Here is a 23,087-nt window from a genome sequence, read left to right as displayed (position 1 = left end):
CCCCCTGCCCCATCTTACTAACCCCCACCCCCTCCTCCATCTTACTAACTCCTTGCCCCATCTTACTAACCCCCACCTCCTGCCCCATCTTACTAACCCCCACCTCCTGCCCCATCTTACTAACCCCCACCTCCTGCCCCATCTTACTAACCCCCACCTCCTGCCCCATCTTACTAACCCCCACCTGCTGCCCCATCTTACTAACCCCATCTTACTAACCCCGACCTCTTGCCCCATCTTACTAACCCCTTGCCCCATCTTACTAACCCCACCTCCTGCCACATCTTACTAACCCCCACCCCCTCCTCCATCTTACTAACTCCTTGCCCCATCTTACTAACCCCCACCTCCTGCCCCATCTTACTAACCCCCACCTCCTGCCCCATCTTACTAACCCCCACCTCCTGCCCCATCTTACTAACCCCCACCTCCTGCCCCATCTTACTAACCCCCACCTGCTGCCCCATCTTACTAACCCCATCTTACTAACCCCGACCTCTTGCCCCATCTTACTAACCCCTTGCCCCATCTTACTAACCCCACCTCCTGCCACATCTTACTAACCCCCACCCCCATCTTACTAACCCCCACCTCCTGCCCCATCTTACTAACCCCCTGCCCCATCTTACTAAACCCCACCTCATTTTACTAACCCCCATCCCTCGCCCCTCGCCCCATCCCACTAACCCCCACCCCCTGCCCAATCTTACTAACCCCCACCCCCTGCCCAATCTTACTAACCCCCACCCCATCTTACTAACCCCCATCCCTCGCCCCTCGCCCCATCCCACTAACCCCCATCCCCAGCCCCATCTTACTAACCCCCTCCCCATCTTACTAACCCCTCCCCATCTTACTAACCCCCTCCCCATCTTACTAACCCCCTCCCCATCTTACTAACCCCCTCCCCATCTTACTAACCCCCTCCCCATCTTACTAACCCCCTCCCCCATCCCACTAACCCCCATCTGACTAACCCCCATCTTACTAACCCCCTCCCCCATCTTACTAACCCCCTCCCCCATCTTACTAACCCCCTCCCCCATCTTACTAACCCCCTCCCCCATCTTACTAACCCCCTCCCCCATCTTACTAACCCCCTCCCCCATCTTACTAACCCCCTCCCCCATCTTACTAACCCCCTCCCCCATCTTACTAACCCCCTCCCCCATCTTACTAACATCTTACTAACCCCCTCCCCCATCTTACTAACCCCCTCCCCCATCTTACTAACCCCCACCCCATCTTACTAACCCCCATCCCTCGCCCCTCGCCCCATCCCACTAACCCCCATCCCCAGCCCCATCTTACTAACCCCCTCCCCATCTTACTAACCCCTCCCCATCTTACTAACCCCCTCCCCATCTTACTAACCCCCTCCCCCATCCCACTAACCCCCATCCCACTAACCCCCATCCCACTAACCCCCATCTTACTAACCCCCATCTTACTAACCCCCTCCCCCATCTTACTAACCCCCTCCCCCATCTTACTAACCCCCTCCCCCATCTTACTAACCCCCTCCCCCATCTTACTAACCCCCTCCCCCATCTTACTAACCCCCTCAGCCCCATCTTACTAACCCCCTCAGCCCCATCTTACTAACCCCCTCAGCCCCATCTTACTAACCCCCTCAGCCCCATCTTACTAACCCCCTCAGCCCCATCTTACTAACCCCCTCAGCCCCATCTTACTAACCCCCTCAGCCCCATCTTACTAACCCCCTCAGCCCCATCTTACTAACCCCCTCAGCCCCATCTTACTAACCCCCTCAGCCCCATCTTACTAACCCCCATCCCACTAACCCCCATCCCACTAACCCCCATCCCACTAACCCCCATCCCACTAACCCCCATCCCACTAACCCCCATCCCACTAACCCCCATCTTACTAACCCCCATCTTACTAACCCCCATCTTACTAACCCCCTCCCCCATCTTACTAACCCCCTCCCCCATCTTACTAACCCCCTCCCCCATCTTACTAACCCCCTCCCCCATCTTACTAACCCCCTCCCCCATCTTCCTAACCCCCTCCCCCATCTTCCTAACCCCCTCCCCATCTTACTAACCCCCTCAAATAATAATAATCACAGTAGTTGCCGAGGGTGCAGCAAGTCAGCACCTCAGGAGTAAATGTCAGTTGGCTTTTCATTGCCGATCAGTAAGAGTATCTCTACCACTCCTGCGGTCTCTAGAGAGTTGAAAACAGCAGGTCTGGGACAGGTAGCACGTCCGGTGAACAGGTCAGGGTTCCACTAACCCCCACCCCATCTTACTAACCCCCACCCCCCGCCCCATCTTACTAACCCCCACCCCCCGCCCCATCTTACTAACCCCAACCCCCAGCCCCATCTTACTAACCCCCACCCCAGCCTCATCTTACTAACCCCCACCCCCACACACAGCCTACTAACCCCCATCTTACTAACCCCCACCCCCAGCTCCATCTTACTAACCCCCACCCCCAGCCTCATCTTACTAACCCCCACCCCCAGCCTCATCTTACTAACCCCCACCCCCAGCCTCATCTTACTAACCCCCACCCCCAGCCTCATCTTACTAACCCCCCACCCCCAGCCTCATCTTACTAACCCCCACCCCCAGCCTCATCTTACTAACCCCCACCCCCAGCCTCATCTTACTAACCCCCACCCCCAGCCTCATCTTACTAACCCCCACCCCCAGCCTCATCTTACTAACCCCCACCCCCATCTTACTAACCCCCACCCCCATCTTACTAACCCCCACCCCCAGCCTCATCTTACTAACCTCCCAGCCCCATCTTACTAACCCCCATCCCCTGCCCCATCTTACTAACCCCCATCCCATCTCACCTGGTAGAAGTTGGGCCAGAAGGTGCTGACAGCCAGCTCCACCTGGCGCCAGGTGGGGTGGGCGGGGCCGGAGGCGTTCCACACGGGGATGCCCAGCGGACTGTTGTTCTCCTTAATGTAGATGTTGAGCCGGCCCGGGTTGGCGCCCTCACGCTGTCCCGCCACATAGTACTGGAAGATGATGCAGTGGGTGTCGTTCTCTTTGAGCTGAGGCATGAGCAGCTGGGCCTTCTGGCCCGAGGAACGTCCGCTGGTGTTGACCATCATGAAGGCTGAACCTTGGGGGGAAGAGAGAGGAGAGTTAGTCAGTGAAACTACTGAACACACTAATACCTATAAATGACTTGAATAAACTTGACTAGAAATCAAGTGCATTTAAGATGTCACCGATTCAAACCGTTTTAAATGAGCATGAGTTGCACTGCTAAATCATGACAATTATTGATGTCCTAAATATGAATTAGACAGGGAGGTAATCCAGTAGAAACATAATTGACAGTTGGAGGTAGATACAGTAAAATAGGTGCTGCTTTCAATGATTTACGTATGGCCTAATCAGCAGGCTACGTGTTTGTAGAAGATAACCTGGCCAGCTGTTGGATTCAGAAACAGGAAAATATGACATCAACACATCGAACACAGCACATACTGTACGTTAATTACTGTATCCAAATCTAACACTTCACCACTGACGTGATTATGGCAACACTAAATCAAGGTTTGTTGATACGTTAACAAAGCCTGTATACTTCATAACAAGACCATGACAAAGGAAACAAGGGGTGAAGAGAAGATAAAGGGGATAAGAAGATGCCCGCCTCAGTCAGAACAACAGTTAATGAATAACCACAACGTAACATTAAGAGAACCTCTCACTAGTCAGCATGGGTTGCCAGGATGGGACTCAGTCATACAATCAATAGAACGGGCTTTGAACCTCTAACCATGGCAACTTGAATGGGGATTCCCATTATAACACCCAAGGTGGCTTAGCAGTTCAGACGTCTTTTTCCGTTTTGTCGTGTCGTGTCCTGTATATATATATATTTACACCTTTTCTTCACATATCTTTTATTTATTTTATTATCCAAGAACTCAACTACAAAAGCCTTCCTGCAAAAGCTTTCCTGCAACCCGCTTCACCAATTACAATAAGTATTATTTACCTCAATCTGAAAATCCATCGTGGAAGATAGCCAGGGGCTAATTCAGAAGCTAGCCTGAAAGCTAACCAGAAGCTACTCCGATAGCTAGCCAGAAGCTAATCTGTAGCTGCCCCGAAATTAGCCGGTTTGCTGGCTAGCGTTGGTGTTTCAGCTGCCCACGTTTTGCGGTCATCAGCTATTCCTTTAGCTCGATAATCTACCGGCACTTTTGTGCAACGCGACTCGGACCGGAGCATTCCGGGACTTTTTTTCTCTCAGTTTCCCCGGATTCCAACCGCAGGCTCTGGACACTTGCACCTTGATTTCGCAGCTAGCTAGCTGCATACCGTGTGACTATTGGCTTACGTCGACCCCGGAGCAAACTCAAATCATGCTGGAGCTAGCCAGCTGAGGAGTTCCATCACCATCCGGACCCGTTTCTTTTGTTGCTGCTGCAGATACGGAACCCCACCGGGCCCTCACGACTGACTGCCGACGTTATCTGCCCGAGGGATTTATCCAACCGGCACCTCCGTCCCGACGTTACCTGAACGCTCATCTGAGGCCCGCTAATCGTTAGCTGTCTTATCGGCTGCTATCTGAACAAAACCCCACTACACGGAACCTACCGACGGAAACGCACGAGGTATCTACAAACAGACCTCCATCCTATGCTGCTACCGATAGCCATATACCCGGCCAGCTGTCTGGATCGCCACGACCCCAACCAACCTCTACTCACTGGACCCTTATTGATTCACTCGATTAAGCATGCCTCTCCTTAATGTAAATATGCCTTGTCCATTGCTGTTCTGGTTAGTGTTTATTGGCTTATTTCACTGTAGAGATTCTAGCCCTGCTCTCTATACCATATCCAACCTCTCAGTTCCACCACCCACATATGCGATGACATCACCTGGTTTCAATGATGTTTCTAGAGACAAGATCTCTCTCATCATCACTCAATACCTAGGTTTACCTCCACTGTATTCACATCCTACCATACCTTTGTCTGTACATTATTCTATTTTATCGCCCCCAGAAACTTCCTTTTACTCTCTGCTCTAGTAGCTCTAGGCGACCAATTCTCATAGCTTTTAGCCGTACCCTTATCATACTTCTCCTCTGTTCCTCTGGTGATGTAGAGGTGAATCCAGGCCCTGCAGTACCTGGCTCCACTCCTATTCCCCAGGCGCTCTCTTTTGATGACTTCTGTAACCGTAATAGCCTTGGCTTCATGCATGTTAACATTAGAAGCCTCCTCCCTAAGTTTGTTTTGTTCACTGCTTTAGCACACTCTACCAACCCGGATGTTTTAGCCGTGTCTGAATCCTGGCTTAGAAAGACCACCAAAAATTCAGACATTTTTATCCCCAATTACAATATTTTCAGACAAGATAGAACGGCCAAAGGGGGCGGTGTTGCAATCTACTGCAAAGACTGCCTGCAGAGTTCTGTTATACTATCCAGGTCTGTTCCCAAACAATTTGAACTTCTACTTTTAAAAATCCACCTCTCTAAAAACAAGTCTCTCACCGTTGCCGCCTGCTATAGACCACCCTCTGCCCCCAGCTGTGCTCTGGACACTATATGTGAACTGATTGCCCCCCATCTATCTTCAGAGCTCGTGCTGCTAGGCGACCTAAATTTGAACATGCTCAACACCCCAGCCACCCTACAATCTAAGCTTGATGCCCTCAATCTCACACAAATTATCAATGAACCTACCAGGTACCACCCCAATTCCGTAAACACGGGTACCCTCATAGATATCATCCTAACAAACTTGCCCTCCAAATACACCTCTGCTGTTTTCAACCAAGATCTCAGCGATCACTGCCTCATTGCCTGCATCCGTAATGGGTCAGCGGTCAAACGACCTCCACTCATCACTGTCAAACGCTCCCTGAAACACTTCAGCGAGCAGGCCTTCCTAATCGACCTGGCCGGGGTATCCTGGAAGGATATTGATCTCATCCCGTCAGTAGAGGATGCCTGGTCATTTTTTTAAAATGCCTTCCTCACCATCTTGAATAAGCATGCCCCATTCAAGAAATTTAGAACCAGGAACAGATATAGCCCTTGGTTCTCTCCTGACCTGACTGCCCTTAACCAACAGAAAAACATCCTATGGCGTTCTGCATTAGCATCGAACAGCCCCCGTGATATGCAACTTTTCAGGGAAGCCAGAAACCAATATACACAGGCAGTTAGAACAGCCAAGGCTAGCTTTTTCAAGCAGAAATTCGCTTCCTGCAACACAAATTCAAAAAAGTTCTGGGACACCGTAAAGTCCATGGAGAATAAGAACACCTCCTCCCAGCTTCCAACCGCTCTGAAGATAGGAAACACTGTCACCACCGACAAATCCACTATAATTGAGAATTTCAATAAGCATTTTTCTACGGCTGGCCATGCTTTCCACCTGGCTACCCCTACCCCGGACAACAGCACTGCCCTCCCCTCTGCTACTCGCCCAAGCCTTCCCCATTTCTCTTTCTCCCAAATACAGTCAGCTGATGTTCTTAATGAGCTGCAAAATCTGGACCCTTACAAATCAGCCGGGCTAGATAATCTGGACCCTTTCTTTCTAAAACTATCTGCTGAAATTGTTGCCACCCCTATTACTAGCCTCTTCAACCTCTCTTTCGTGTCGTCTGAGATCCCCAAAGATTGGAAAGCAGCTGCGGTTATCCCCCTCTTCAAAGGGGGGGACACCCTTGACCCTAACTGCTACAGACCTATATCTATCCTACCCTGCCTTTCTAAGGTCTTCGAAAGCCAAGTCAACAAACAGATTACCGACCATTTCGAATCACACCACACCTTCTCCGCTATGCAATCTGGTTTCAGAGCTGGTCATGGGTGCACCTCAGCCACGCTCAAGGTCATAAACGATATCGTAACCGCCATCGATAGGAAACAATACTGTGCAGCCGTATTCATTGACCTGGCCAAGGCTTTTGACTCTGTCAATCACCACATCCTCATTGGCAGACTCGACAGCCTTGGTTTCTCTAATGATTGCCTCGCCTGGTTCACCAACTACTTCTCTGATAGAGTTCAGTGTGTCAAATCGGAGGGTCTGTTGTCCGGGCCTCTGGCAGTCTCTATGGGGGTGCCACAGGGTTCAATTCTTGGACCGACTCTCTTCTCTGTTTACATCAATGATGTCGCTCTTGCTGCTGGTGATTCTCTGATCCACCTCTACGCAGACGACACTATTCTGTATACTTCTGGCCCTTCTTTTGACACTGTGTTAACAACCCTCCAGGCAAGCTTCAATGCCATACAACTCTCCTTCCGTGGCCTCCAACTGCTCTTAAATACAAGTAAAACCAAATGCATGCTCTTCAACCGATCGCTGCCTGCTCCTGCCCGCCTGTCCAACATCACTACTTTGGACGGCTCTGACTTAGAATATGTGGACAACTACAAATACCTAGGTGTCTGGTTAGACTGTAAACTCTCCTTCCAGACCCACATCAAACATCTCCAATCCAAAGTCAAATCTAGAATTGGCTTCCTATTCCGCAACAAAGCATCCTTTACTCATGCTGCCAAACATACCCTTGTAAAACTGACCATCCTACCAATCCTCGACTTCGGTGATGTCATTTACAAAATAGCCTCCAAAACCCTACTCAATAAATTGGATGCAGTCTATCACAGTGCCATCCGTTTTGTCACCAAAGCCCCATATACTACCCACCACTGCGACCTGTACACTCTCGTTGGCTGGCCCTCGCTTCATACTCGTCGCCAAACCCACTGGTTCCAGGTCATCTACAAGACCCTGCTAGGTAAAGTCCCCCCTTATCTCAGCTCGCTGGTCACCATAGCAGCACCTACCTGTAGCACGCGCTCCAGCAGGTATATCTCTCTAGTCACCCCCAAAACCAATTCTTCCTTTGGACGCCTCTCCTTCCAGTTCTCTGCTGCCAATGACTGGAACGAACTACAAAAATCTCTGAAACTGGAAACACCTATCTCCCTCACTAGCTTTAAGCACCAGCTGTCAGAGCAGCTCATAGATTACTGCACCTGTACATAACCCATCTACAATTTAGCCCAAACAACTACCTCTTTACCTACTGTATTTATTTATTAATTTATTTTGCTCCTTTGCACCCCATTATTTCTGTCTCTACTTTGCACTTTCTTCCAATGCAAACCAACCATTCCAGTGTTTTCTTTAGTTTTTATTTTACTTGCTGTGTTGTACTCACTTCGCCTCCATGGCCTTTTTATATTTTTATTTATTTATACATATATCTGTTTGCCTTCACCTCCCTTATCTCACCTCACTTGCTCACATTGTAAATAGACTTATTTTTTTTTCACTGTATTATTGACTATATGTTTGTTTTTACTCCATGTGTAACTATGTGTTGTTGTATGTGTCGAACTGCTTTGCTTTATCTTGGCCAGGTCGCAATTGTAAATGAGAACGTGTTCTCAATTTGCCTACCTGGTTAAATAAAGGTTAAATAAATAATTAAATAAATTATATTCCTTCTATTTCTATGACTGAGTCACTAGTCAGTATGGGTTTCCGGAGATGGGAGAGGTTCTCTTAATGTCACGTTGTGGTTATTCATTAACTGTTGTTCTGACTGAGGCGGACGTCTTCTTTTCCCCTTTATCTTCTCTTCACCCCTTGTTTCCTCTGCCATGGTTAGGAGGTTCCAAGCCCCTTCTATTCATTATATTTCTATGCTCTGGGTCCTCTCCGTGGACGAAGCTTTGAAAGACCCTGGCGTGCTCGCAGCTCATTTAAAGGGCCGTTTCAACACTTTTTTTAATGGCCAAAAAGCGGAGTGTGGTGTTTGTTTTACTGCAAAAGCCCCTCGGCCATTGTTCTGGCTCGTCTACTAGGTGTTCATTATCTACACAAACTGGTATTCCCGAGCTGAGATAGAGTCTATATTTCTCTCTACAGTAGCTACTGTGTATATGCCGATTGTTGTTTCTTTCTAAAAACTAAGCGTGATGTACAAAACTAACAGGGAGATTGAGTGTAGGAGTGGAATGTACGGCCCACCAACAATGAATCAGAATTCTCATTGAAATTCTCCTCACTAAGTGCAGTATGCCCAAACAGCACAGGGGCAAATCTGAAAGTCTCAAGTGTCACTAATGTATACAGCTCCATTACTTCTATTTATATATTTTTCTGCTTTTCCTTACTGAAGGTTCAGTCGCTAACGGCCCCCGTCATGCCCTAAAAGCCTAGACGATGGGGATAGTGAAGGATTTAGGGGGGGTTCATAGAGATCCCAGGCACATTGATCCTGAGTGGAGAAGAGAACAGGGAAGGGACCACTTTGTCCTTGGCCTTCCTTCCCCACTTCCATTAAAGCCGGTAGAACGCTCTCTGCCATGGCAACGTTGAAGTGCCCAGTACCATAGGGCTTCAGCGTCTCATCGGCAGAACTCTCATTAGTCCATTTGTGCTCCAGCGTTGGCCTTCCAGGGCTAGAGTGCAGAGCGGAAGGAGGAGTGGGAGGAATCGATACGGTCTGGAGGTAGTGAAGGGTACCCCACGGACGAATCCAGGAGCAACAAATGGACGCCCTTGACCACACCACTTTTAGGGTTGAGGACCGTTGTTGAAAAATTTCAAAAATTCTCAATTTCCAAGCCAGTACCTATGATGGCGAAAGGGTTGGCAAAACAAGAACAGTTTGCTTTGAATGGATGTCTGGCGATAATCGGAAGACCACGTTGGGACAAAGAACGTTGTTTATGTATATTTTGTCAAATTTAAAACAGAGCCGTGGCCTTAAAATTCAACCTCTTCCTACTGTTTGCAATGCTCGGAAGGATCTGAGGCCTTCAACCTAGAAGTGGTGAACAAAAGACAAGTTGATGAGCTCTATACATGCAACAAGTTTTACTGTAGTTGTCGCTCCAGCTTGTCATCCAAGGTGAGTCAGTCCCTCGCGCCAGGGTCATCCGCCGGCCTCTTTGTAATTACACATCAAACTATGACCCAACGATAGTACCTCCCTCTCCCTGGCTGTAGTATTAATAAGACAGAGGCTGCCCTCCTGTGACGTGTACATTATTGTGCACTAAAGTGCGCCTTTTCCCACTTAATTCATATTAAATTGCAGATCAGGGTGTTTAATGTGCACCCTCCCCTCTCATTTCCCAAGCAAATCTTGCCTATGGCCTGCAGCTAAGAGAGGGGTAATTTGATCTTCCATAATAATGATGGAATTGTGTTAAGGAGCCCAGACAACTCAGGCAGTCTCTGGGATTGTGTTTAAGGTTGATAAAAACTGTAGTGGGGTGGGGGGGGTAATCTTTTTTAGAATTGGCGGTTCCCCCTCTCCATTAGAAAATTCTTTAAACCACTGGGCTCATAGTTGGCATCAACGTCCGTTTAGTCATTTCATAGGTATGAGAGCTCACTGCTCACCAAAAGACCCTTGTAAATTGGTTCAATCTGACTTCTGGCTATACATACTCACTACTACACTCGAGATAGCATATGAGCCTCCCTGTTGCTTCTACCGAACACACAGATATGATATCTTCTGATGACAGACATCATCCAACACCCAAGCCACAACCAAAACCCAAATCCATCCCCAATGCCACGCTACACTCTTGACCTCAAAAACTCAGAACTCTGTCGCCCCTGGCGATGAACACACCAGTACATCTGCCAATGATAACGACCAAGCTCGAGGCTCAGCACCGGTTCCCATGGCCACCAGATCACCGGCGTCAACGATTTCTTCCAATTAATTTCATATTCCAATGTTTCTCGCATGGTTGCTGGTTGTTAGTACACAGGAAGACTGAAGAGTACGGAGCTGGGTCATTATAAAGTATGTTGGCAAGTTCATTGCCAAGATAAAAATGACAAAATGGTGTTTGTAGATACAGTTTAGGAAAGTGGTCCAGTTAATGTTTTCTTGACAGCCTTGTCAGAAAAACACTGCTCCCTCAAGGGATTCAGTCTTTCATAACTTGTAAATTAACTTCCATCACCAATCGTTGACATGATATCTAAACTATGCCTTTTAATTACTAGAGTCCTCTCTAATGTGCCTTCAGAGCATAGCGGTAAGCTGCATTTTAGCCTTCCGTTTGGCATAACTCCTGTGCCATGATCAGAAGCACAATTTCTGTCCTTTCCAACTCACTATATATATATTTGTTCACAAGACCAATAGAAAAGAGGGACACCCTTTCATAAGTGGAGGCACATGCTCTTCCTGGTTGCCTTGAAACAACTACTGAAACAACAGAGCACCTTTCAAGGGATTGTTTGCCCCTTTCATGTTGTCCTTTATCTCTCTCTCTTTTGATATACGTTTTATTTTCAGAGCTGTCATATTCCAGGGGGGAAAGAAACAGACGAGACAAGGAGGCAATGTTGCGCCATTTGAATTTCATAGACAAAAGTTGACTCCCTCAGAGAGAATATGGGGTGCTCAAGGTCATCTGAAGTGATATGGAGTCCTAGAATATAAAGTGTTCTGGAATATTCCATCTCTGTTTCTTCAAGACTCACCACACTGCTTGTGTTGATATAGGAATGCCATTTGTTAAAATAAGTTGTTTTACTGCTAATAATGTTTGAGTATTTTGTTATGATCAATTATTCACCAACCTGTATTTCCAGGTGGCATGAAATAAAATCTTCTGACTATACAAGCATCTTCAGTTAACTCAACTTAACAGTATATAGAGTATAAAAGTTGCATGAGAGCAAGTTAACACACTTCCAGATTTCACTCAACTTTGCATTTTTTCACTTATAAAGCTCCATCCATTCATGATTCTTGTAAAAACCTTGTGCTGTGTGTGTGTGTGTGTGTGTGTGTGTGTGTGTGTGTGTGTGTGTGTGTGTGTGTGTGTGTGTGTGTGTGTGTGTGTGTGTGTGTGTGAGAGAGTTATGATCTCAGGTATCAGCCTCCTCTACTGCCAGGTGGTCTGGAACTGAATCCAGTTGCTAAGCTCTCCGATACACTTGAGAGTTTAGTGGCACCAACCATGTGAGAAATGTGAAAAAAAAGACCATTATGCCTGCATTCTAACTAATGGAATTGGCATGGGAAGAACATTACACACCTGGCATGTGCCGTTCCTGTCCCTTAGAGTTATAAAACTGTCTTTTTCAGCCGTGGAAATAAAGGAGGCTTTCTGTTGGCGATATGTCTGCTACAAGTATTCTGTCACCCAATCAGGAACTCCACTGGCATCATTTGTATTGTTGCACTGGCTGATGACAATCGCTAACCGACACAGATGACTTTACCCTTGGTGCTCAAGGGTTGCCGGAGAGCCGTGGCCTTATCACGAGATACACAGCAGTGGGTAGAGAGACAGTGGGCGTTTGGCGCCTGAGCGTCCGCCAAGGGTGAAATCACCCGCATGGTGAGAAAGGGAGGAATCCATTGTCAGTGTAGTGCTACTCGACTGCCTGAACACCGGTCATTACATCGGTATCCTCACCATCTCGTCTGAGAGTGAGAATAGTAAAGGAATAGTAAAGGAATAGTAAAGGAATAGTAGGTTAAAAGGAGGCTCAACCAGTTGCGTTGGTAAGAAGACTACAAGTTTCCGTTTCTTCTGAATTTTGGAAAACATGAGGTATAAATATAAAAAACGCATCAAACTAATGCAGGAATTCACACAGCGAGTCTCACTTTGGACATAAACCTAACACACCTCAGGCAGCGAGCGGTGAGACATACTATATGACCCTTTCCATTCGTACCAGTAGTGAAAAACATCAGCTAGCCTATATTTTCACCATCTCCATAGCTTACTTATTTACTGTATCCCAATCCACACGCAATGGAGGCTCTGATTACATCACATCGTTTGCCAACTATTTTAGAAGCACATCAGGGCCGGATTGTTTTAGTGTCGTCTAAAAGACACTCAGCAGGGGAAATACTGTTCTCCTCTACAATGCCAGGTTCAGGGCCAATTAACACGCAAACACTTTAAAAGCAACCAGAGGGTAATTTCCATAAAGAACAGAGCTTTGCAGACATACAAAAAAAACGTAATGTTTTCTATTTCTATGGAGTGTGTGTGTGTGTGTGTGTGTGTGTGTGTGTGTGTGTGTGTGTGTGTGTGTGTGTGTGTGTGTGTGTGTGTGTGTGTGTGTGTGTGTGTGTGTGTGTGTGTGTGTGTGTGTGTGTTAGAGAAGGAGAGCGTGTGAAAGAAAGAGTGAGAGAGCGAGTGCAAGATTATTCTTTTTTTTACTTTGCCATTTCCAGCTCCCATTATGAGCGGGTATCGACCTTGTCAGTTGATGTTCATGTGCTCTTTTTTCCCCCTCATTGAGCTTTTGACATGGGAGAGAGAAGAATGACCATTTAAAATGAAAGAGTCAAACACCGATTGGACGAACCCAATTTTCTCTACTCCCACAAATGATCGTACAATCAATCACTTTCTGGTGGGATGACAAGCAACTAAACTATATATTTTTGTTTTCCTTTCTTTAAGGGATGAATTAGACCATGAATCCTCTACTGAATGGATTATGGACTAAGTGCGGCGATGCGGCCTTCTCGGTGGAAAGAAGGAAGGGATATGAACAAGTGCATAATAGTGGCCTTAATTTCAGGTGAATGGAACAAGCGCTGTGCTAATGCATGTTTAAAGAGGCATTATACGGTGGGAAAAGGGAGGGGCAAGAGCACGGCGCTAGCTATCGAGCCACATTCACACAAGCCCTTAAATATTTTAGCAGGATACATGACTTAAGAGGTTAAACATGTTAGTGAGTGGATCAGTGCAAGTGGGTGGGGTGGGGCTGAGGCAGCGAGAGAGAGAGTGATGCGAAGATGAAATATTGGTCGGGCCGCACAGCTCAGCGCAATTGTCTTGTTGGTTCCACTCCAGCGGAATTGTTATGGCGTGTAAACAGCTCCCTACGAGTCAGCGAGATTGGTAATGAGATTTTTCTACATGGGAGGCTCTCGGAGAACGGATCAATGCCCCGTCGACGGGGAAAAGGATTAGAAAACTTGGATTTTAATCATTAACGTTTGGCCATGCAATATCATTGAGGACGCCATGCACTTGCATAAAATAAGCATGGGGACTGGGAGAAGAATTTATTCTAATGAAGAGCGGGATCTTGAGACAGAGGACAGAGTGTCTGGCAGCTAAACAACTGTCTCAGAGTACATGCCAGCCTGTCTTCCAATTTAAGGAGCTACGAGAGGGCAAACGGCACTATAGCAGGGGCGGACTGGGACCAGAAATCGGTTCTGGAATTTCTAACACATCCGGCAATTTTTTCCCTTGAAGCCCCCACACAGGCCCATTTCTTTCCTGGAAATGGGCCCCACACCAGCTAATTATTTCCTTCAGGCCCCCAGTATTAGCCAGATAATAATTTTAAGCATAACCCACACAGATAGACAGGCTAAAAATGTTTCAGCCCATCTGGCATTTGCCCAACATGCCAGGAGGCCAGTCCGCCCATGCACAACAATATAATTTTTTTCAATCTCCAGAAATTACATCTAGATGAGTATATAGAAAATACACCTGACAGGATCTAAAACCTCAGAGGTCACTAATTATGTCTAGCATCACAACCTGACCAAGGATGACTGACAAATCAGAGTACTCCAGGTCTTGGTATGAAAGGCCCATGTCCTACAAGGCAGACTGATTCAATGTCTATCATACAGTGCCTTCGGAAAGTATTCACACCCCTCGACTTTTTCCACAATTTGTTACGTTACAGCCTTATTCTAAAATGGAGTAAATTGTATTTTTCCCTCTCATCAATCTACACACAATACCCCATTAATGACAAAGTGAAAATAGGTTTTAAGAAATGCTGGCAAATGTAAAAAAAAATGTTTTGGTTGAAATACCTTATCTTTATACGTATTCAGATCCTTTGCTATGAGACACGAAATTGAACTCACACCTGTGTATATAAGGTCCCACAGTTGACAGCGAACGTCAGAGCAAAAACCAAGCCCTGAGGTCGAAGGAATTGTCCAAAGAGCTCCGAGACAGGATGTGTCGAGGCACAGCTCTGGGGAAAGGTACCCCAAAATGTCTGCAGCTTTAAAAAGGTCCTAATAACACAGTGGCCTCCATCATTCTTAAATGGAAGAAGTTTGGAACCACCAAGACTCTTTCTAGAGCTGTCCGCCCGGCCGAACTGAGCAATCGGGGTAGAAGAAACCTGGCACCATCCCTGGTGGTGGTGGCAGCATCATGCCGTGGGGATGTTTTTCAGCGGCAGGGATTGGGAGACTAGTCGGGATCGAGGAAAATATGAACAGAGTAAAGTACAGAGAGATCCTTGATTAAAATCTGAGTGCTCAGGAACAGGTTCTCAGACTGGTGCGAAGGTTCACCTTCCAACAGGACAACAACTCGAAGCACACAGCCAAGACAACGCAGGAGTGGCTTCCAGACAAGTCTGAATGTCCTTGAGTGGCCCAGCCAGTGCCCAGACTAGAACCCGATCAAACATCTCTGGAGAGACCTGAAAATAGCTGTGCAGCAACACTCCCCATCCAAACTGACAGAGGATCTGCAGAGAAGAATGGGAGAAACTCCCCAAATACAGGTGTGCCAAGCTTGTAGCGTCATACCCAAGAATAATCAAGGCTGTAATCACTGCCAAAAGGTGCTTCAACAAAGTACTAAGTAAAGGGTCTGAATATTTAGTGAAATGTTTTTTTTTTTAAATAAATTAGCAAACATTTCTAAAAACCCGTTTTTGCTTTGTCATTATTGGGTAGTGTGATGTCATTATGGGGTAGTGTGTATAGAGGGGAAAAAACAATCCATTTTAGAATAAGGCTGTAACATAACAAAATGTGTTAAAAGTCAAGGCGTCTGAATACTTTCAGAAGGCACTTTATATTCCAACACACAACTTTAATCTCTAAGCATCATTTACTATTAGGAAGTACACAAATCAATAACAATTCATGGATTCAAATGATACTCTGCCATGACAAACGAACGCTGCTATAACCTTGCATGCACTCATGCAAACGTGTACACACACACACTTGGTTGCCCATGGGATTTCGTTGATGAGCGTATTTGTTTAGAATCAGATGGGTTGTTCACTTTCCATTTTGCCGTGCACAGATTACTGATTCAGGCTGGTGCCCCAGCGCTCTGCTCTTGTAACCAGGATGTGTTGTTTGTCCACTTATTGATTAACCTTCACATGCAAAGTACTTTGTAAATTGAAGTTGGGCTTATTGGAAATGGGATATGTTTAAGACCCAGTGATGAATAGCCAGAGAGCGGGGCCAGGATGGGGAGTGTTTGCCTAAAGGGGGCGTCTGATAATTGAGTTTTGACAACTCATTTCAATACAAAGCACCAGTATAAATATGGTCAGGGAACGCAGAAGTTTCCCAATGAAAAGGCCCCTCATGAAGAAGAACAGTCATGATGAACTTTATGAGCCTAATAATCTTTACTATATGGTGGATACTGGAATAGAGAGCAACTGTGATGCACTTAATCCCATTCATCAGCTATTCATGATGAACGAGGAATAAACAGCAGAAAAAGTCAAACCCTTCTTGAAACTATTAACTGTTCAGCACAACATTGCATTTTGAAATCCAATTAGCAACGTGGCAATGAAATGATTTGTCTTGCTCTTAAATGGGTTCAATTAAACTTTTTAAAATAATGGTATATGCCAATTACTGTTGCAGGTAATGTATAACGAGGGAGGGCCTTAAAACAATTGCTATGATATTTAAAGCCACACTCAACATCCATACAAAATTAGCATTTCCAACTATCCACTTATGAATTAACTAACACGGTAAAAATGAGACCCAACAGCTCCAAGACAGAAGCGTCCTCGTTTCCCTCTCTCAAGAGAGCTGCCCTGTGGAATTCTGGGACGGCTGGCTCCCCAGCCTGGCAGGTGTCCACGGCTTAGGGGCGGCACCTGTGTCGTGGGGCGCTGGACAGGGATGGAGCAGAGCGACTGGCCACACCATCCAGCTTCACATGATGCCAACCTCTTCCTCACTGTGCCAGGTATACCATGCCTAACCTTTCCAGCCAGGGTTAGGCTATTTGCGACATAGCAAGTCATGCTCCTGCTATTTTCCGTAACTAAACACTTTGTAGATGTTTTTTGCTGTGCTTCCTGAAACACCATTTACAGAGCATGGGCTGCCTCTCAACTACATTAGCACTGCTAATGGGGCAGAGAACCTTGAGATTGGAAGCAGCAGTGTCACTCCCTGGCCATGCCCAGTGAGCCTACAGCCCCCTCTAATGAACACACAGTGACTAAGGACAGTGAGGCCTTTTAAAAATACACTTTGGTCAACAGAAGGAAGTATGACCGAGAGAGCTGCATTGATTGTGCACAATCTGTCCCTGATGTTGCATTTCCTGCACGTGTCCGGCGTAAAAGAACAGGAAGTGTTTTTCAATGGGCCCTGTTAACAGTTGACTGGGGTAAATACAGGATTTATTAAGCAAGAATAATGTAAAAGTCCATATGATAACACTGTCTCAGTGCAGTCGTGCATCCTTCCAGGTGCAACTACTTACGGAAATTAGGTTTCAGATATTACAAATAAAATATAGGCCTCCACCTTAAAGCTTTGACGATGGGTAAGGGAGTAATAGACTTGATATACAGTGCCTTGCAAAAGTATTCAGACCCCTTGGATTTCTTCATATTTGACTGTTATAAAGTAGGATTAAAATTGATTTGTCAACAATCTACACAAAATACTTGAACATAAAACAAACTTCCCAAGAAGACTCACAGCTGTAATCGATGTCAAAGGTGTTTCTAACATGTATTGACTCAGGGAGCTGATTCCTTACGCAACGACTATATTTTAGTTTCAGCTCCCTGAGTCAATACATTGGCATTGATTACAGCTGAGTCTTCTCGGGGAACTCTCAGAGACTTGCACACCTGGATTGTGGAATATTTGCCCATAATTTTTTTTTAAATTCTTCCATCTCTGTCAAGATGTTGGGGATCATGACTTGACAGCAATTTTCAAGTCTTGCCATTGATTTTCAAGCAGATTTAAGTCAAAACTATATCTTGGCCAGGAACATTCACAGTCTTCTTCGTAAGCAACACCAGTGTAGATTTGGCCTTGTGCTGTAGGTTATTGTCCTGCTGAAAGGTGAATTCCTATCCCAGTCTCTGGTGTAAAGACAGAAACAGGTATACCTCTAGGATTTTGCCTTAGTTCCATCCTGTTTCTTTTTAAACTGAAAAACTCCAGTATTTGTCGATGTCAAGCATACCAATACCATGATACAGCCACCACCAGGCTTGAAATTAAGGATGCAGTCAATTCAAAAATTGCAATTTGCCCCAAACATAAGACTTTGCATTTAGGCCATCAAGTGTATTCCTTTGCTGTTTTTTGTTGCAGTATTGCTTTAGTGCAGGGGTCTCCAGGAACAGGGTTGGGGTGAACCTATAGGACGGTAGCTCTCCAGGAACAAGGTTGGGGTGAACCTATAGGACGGTAGCTCTCCAGGAACAGGGTTGGAGGGAACCTATAGGACGGTAGCTCTCCAGGAACAGGGTTGGAGTGAACCTATAGGACGGTAGCTCTCCAGGAACAGGGTTGGGGTGAACCTATAGGACGGTAGCTCTCCAGGAACAGGGTTGGAGTGAACCTATAGGACGGTAGCTCTCCAGGAACAGGGTTGGGGTGAAGCTATAGGACGGTAGCTCTCCAGGAACAGGGTTGGGGTGAACCTATAGGACGGTAGCTCTCCAGGAACAAGGTTGGGGTGAACCTATAGGACGGTAGCTCTCCAGGAACAGGGTTGGAGTGAAGCTATAGGACGGTAGCTCTCCAGGAACAGGGTTGGGGTGAACCTATAGGACGGTAGCTCTCCAGGAACAAGGTTGGGGTGAACCTATAGGACGGTAGCTCTCCAGGAACAGGGTTGGGGTGAAGCTATAGGACGGTAGCTCTCCAGGAACAGGGTTGGGGTGAACCTATAGGACGGTAGCTCTCCAGGAACAAGGTTGGGGTGAACCTATAGGACGGTAGCTCTCCAGGAACAGGGTTGGGGTGAACCTATAGGACGGTAGCTCTCCAGGAACAGGGTTGGGGTGAACCTATAGGATGGTAGCTCTCCAGGAACAGGGTTGGGGTGAACCTATAGGACGGTAGCTCTCCAGGAACAGGGTTGGGGTGAACCTATAGGACGGTAGCTCTCCAGGAACAGGGTTGGGGTGAACCTATAGGAAGGTAGCTCTCCAGGAACAGGGTTGGAGAGCCCTGCTTTGTGCCTTGTTTCATACAAGATGCAAGTTTTAGAACCTTTTTTTATACGTATATTTGTATTATTTTCACTCTGTCATTTAGGAGTCACTACAATGTTGTTGATCCATCCTCAGTTTTCTCCCAGTTCAGAAGGACAACTGCATCTGATTTGTCTGGGTGGTTGAATACATCATCCGCAGCATAATTATTAACTTGACCATGCTTAAAGAGATATTCAATGTGTGATTTGTTATTGTTACCCATCTACCAATCACTGCCCTTCTTCATGAGGCTTTCGAAAAGCTCCCTGGTCTTTGTAGTTGGATCGGTGCTTGAAATGCAATTCTTGATTAAGGGACCTTACAGATGTTGCATTTATGGGAGGACAGAGGAAGGGGTAGCCATTTAAAAATCATGTCAACCACTACTGTATTATTTCACACAGAGTAAGTCCTTGTAAGTTGTGATTTGTTAAAGGGAAAATCCACCCAAAACCACTCATTCCAACCATCACTGTGGCCCCATTTGGCTCAGATGGTAGAGCATGGCACTTGCATGCCAGGCACCACCCATACGTAAAATGTACGCATGACTAAGTCGCTTTGGATAAAATTGCATATATTATTTCTTGAATTTACATTGTTAAATATCATTAATATGTGAGAACAATATTTTTGTGAACAAATGTTTCATTTTGGCGTTATAATAAAGGTTGGTAGCAACATTGAAAATCGTTGTGGAAATCTGTTGCAGCTCAAGTCGACTACAAAATCCACAATGCCCCGTATCCACAGGCACCAAAAGTACACAGGGCTGGATTGCTAGGTAGCTAGCTAGCAAACATTTATCAGCATGTAAAGTAGCTAGTTAGCTGTAAAATCGCCTTAAACTTAAATTTAGGAGTCTACAATCGGCAGATCGATGTGCCTCACGGGTGGAGTCTGACTGATAGACTTTTGAGGAGATGGGAAATGGCTGCACGGTGCATTCTGGGGCAAGGAGGGCTCTTCAAGGAGTCTATTGGACGCTAGCTCAAAAACATTAGCACGAATTTCGGCAACAAGAACATTACAAATCTTTTACGAGATGTGAGATAATTAACATACTGTAATATCATATATATCTTTGGAATTGTCACATTAAGTATTTGAGGAGAATAGGCACGTTTCTCGACATACACAGTCTTTGAGAAAAGATTGCATGACGATTAGCTTAGCAACCACGTGACTCAGCATGACAACGTGAACGCGATTGGGCGACAGTCTGCAGGGTGGGGCGTTAGGAATCCAATGAATATCTCATTTCCGAAATATCTCTGGTGACAGCACCATTCAATGCATCCTAGACAAAAGAGGCAGACAAATAGGAATAATGTGCCAGAGAGACCTTTAAATTACACATTTGAGGTCGGAATATCACAAAAATATGATCAGTGGCTCATTTGAGAGAAGACATCCTCCTGAGTCATGACATCGGCCAGTATTGAAATCTGCCATGTATGATAGACGTTTTCACCATCTAAAAGACGTACTCCTATTAACTTCCAGTGTAGTGAGAGAGACTTTATCACAGTCCTACGTCATGCCGGACGGATTTCTGCCTGCTTGAACGCCAATTTCTGAGATGCACATGAAATCATGAAATGACCCAGGGAATTGATAGAACGTCACTCAGAGATGCACAAAAACAATATAACATTCAAAATGGGTGAACTTTTCCTTTAAGGCAAATTTGACTGCTGAACTAATTCAGGCTTGCCTAAACAAACTATTTTTTCTCCGAATTTTTTCACTTTCACATTAGTATTTTGTGTAGGTTGTTGATAACAAAATGACAATTTAATCTATTTTCATCTTACTTTGTAACACAACAAAATGTAAAGAATACTTTTCCAAGGCACTAAATAACTTATCCCACAAATTGGAGAAGCCAAATCTAATTCACTCACTTAGGTGTTGGTATTTCTTCTAATTACGCAGTCCAAGCATGGAAGACTGACTATAACCGTCCATTTTCCTTGCCTGTTACACCTTCCATAATCACCATCTGGACCGTCTCCCCAATGTCTCCATCTCCTGCTGGAAATCGTTACCTTTCTACCCATGTATCAATGACTTCACATCTATTGCATTAAATGGAGCTCTCACATTATAGTCCCGGTATCAACTCATATAGCTCACAGGGACGTGCACTCTGAGTCTAGAGCGAGTGCTAATCAAAGAGCAGAGGTTGGAGGTACTACATTTTTCCAATTAGCTTTTTTTCAGGAAACAATGAAGGGGGCGGCCAGTGCGGCATGTTCGATGTAATTTGGCGTAATGACTGCGGCGCTCATTATGGCCGAACGCTGTCGGGTCCTGAACTTTGAAATCATTACCCGCGGTTGGATTTCGGCTGGAGAGAACTGCACTTCACTCTTTCGACACCGCACACCTCCCGACTCAGAGGTCGCTCGGAGCGGGGAACGAACAACATTTTCCAAATGGGCGACGTGGAGGACTGGGCTGCTTTCGAGCTCTCACGCCACTCCAGGATTTGTACCTCTAATCCCTCTTACCTTTTAACGAGGAAAGTTAAGTTTCAGCAGGTGCTGTGCACCTTGAGATTAACCACAGTCTTAGCTGAGAACCCACTCCCAGAGAGTCTCTGCTGAGTGTGCACATCCAGGCCACAATGTCAAATCAACTCCAGCAGAGCAGGTAAGGATAGGAGACATCTGATTGCTGTGTATTATGTACAATCAAATCATAGAAAGACTTTTGTGAATCACCATCTCAAATCTGGATTTTGGTCTCCAAGAATGCAACCTTTGTCACAAACGTAACTAGTCACTACAAACACCCAACATAAGGTGCAGCAAAAACAATGTGCCACCTTCACTGCCTTTCATTGAGAGTATTTTAACTTTTTGTATTGTTTGTTGGTTTGGCAATGCCACTGTCAGCCAGAGAAATATGCTGAGAAGGATTATCACCACAGCAAGAAAGGTACTTGGAGTCAGACAGGCCTGGATGAGATCTTTAAGGTCAGGGCCCTCCGCAAGGCTCACAAAATTATTTTAGACCCAAGCCCCACCCCCTTTACATTGAACTACTCCCCTCAGGGCGCAGGTATAGGGTACCCCTCAGCAGGAAAAACACAACTAGACAGTCATTTGTGCCAGGTGTGATATCCCTCCTAAATAGCTCGGGCCAATGTTCCTATTGACTCAGTAAGGCCAGCAGGCTAATGTTCCTATTGACTCAGTAAGGCCAGCAGGATAATGTTCCTATTGACTCAGTAAGGCCAGCATGATAATGTTCCTATTGACCCAGTAAGGCCAGCAGGATAATGTTCCTATTGACCCAGTAAGGCCAGCAGGATAATGTTCCTATTGACCCAGTAAGGCCAGCAGAATAATGTTCCTATTGACTCAGTAAGGCCAGCAGGCTAATGTTCCTATTGACCCAGTAAGGCCAGCAGGATAATGTTCCTATTGACCCAGTAAGGCCAGCAGGATAATGTTCCTATTGACTCAGTAAGGCCAGCAGGCTAATGGGTCCCGTGTGGCTCAGTTGGTAGAGCATGGCACTTGCAACGCCAGGGTTGTGGGTTCAATTCCCATGGGGGGACCAGGGTTCAATTCCCACGGGGGGACCAGGATGAATATGTATGAACTTTCCAATTTGTAAGTCGCTCTGGATAAGAGCGTTTGCTAAATGTAATGTTCCTATTGACCCAGTAAGGCCAGCAGGATAATGTTCCTATTGACTCAGTAAGGCCAGCAGGCTAATGTTCCTATAGACTCAGTAAGGCCAGCAGGATAATGTTCCTATAGACCCAGTAAGACCAGCAGGATAATGTTCCTAT

General features: G+C 46.0%; 1 protein-coding gene across 10 annotated transcripts in view; it reads right to left on the bottom strand.

Moving 5' to 3' along the window:
* LOC129823064 (receptor-type tyrosine-protein phosphatase mu-like) overlaps positions 1-23,087 on the bottom strand; it is a 317,242-nt gene that overhangs the window by 214,319 nt on the left and 79,836 nt on the right. For all 10 annotated transcript variants that reach the window (XM_055881767.1, XM_055881768.1, XM_055881772.1 and 7 more), the window contains exon 3: positions 2,837-3,114. In XM_055881767.1, the coding sequence (XP_055737742.1) occupies positions 2,837-3,114 (278 nt within the window). The remainder of the gene's footprint in view (positions 1-2,836; positions 3,115-23,087) is intronic.

This window comes from Salvelinus fontinalis, chromosome 25 (assembly GCF_029448725.1).
Source record: "Salvelinus fontinalis isolate EN_2023a chromosome 25, ASM2944872v1, whole genome shotgun sequence".
In the NCBI taxonomy this organism is placed as follows: domain Eukaryota; kingdom Metazoa; phylum Chordata; class Actinopteri; order Salmoniformes; family Salmonidae; genus Salvelinus; species Salvelinus fontinalis.
The sequence above is the reverse complement of the archived record's forward strand: the minus strand, read 5'-3'. Positions and strand labels throughout refer to the sequence as shown.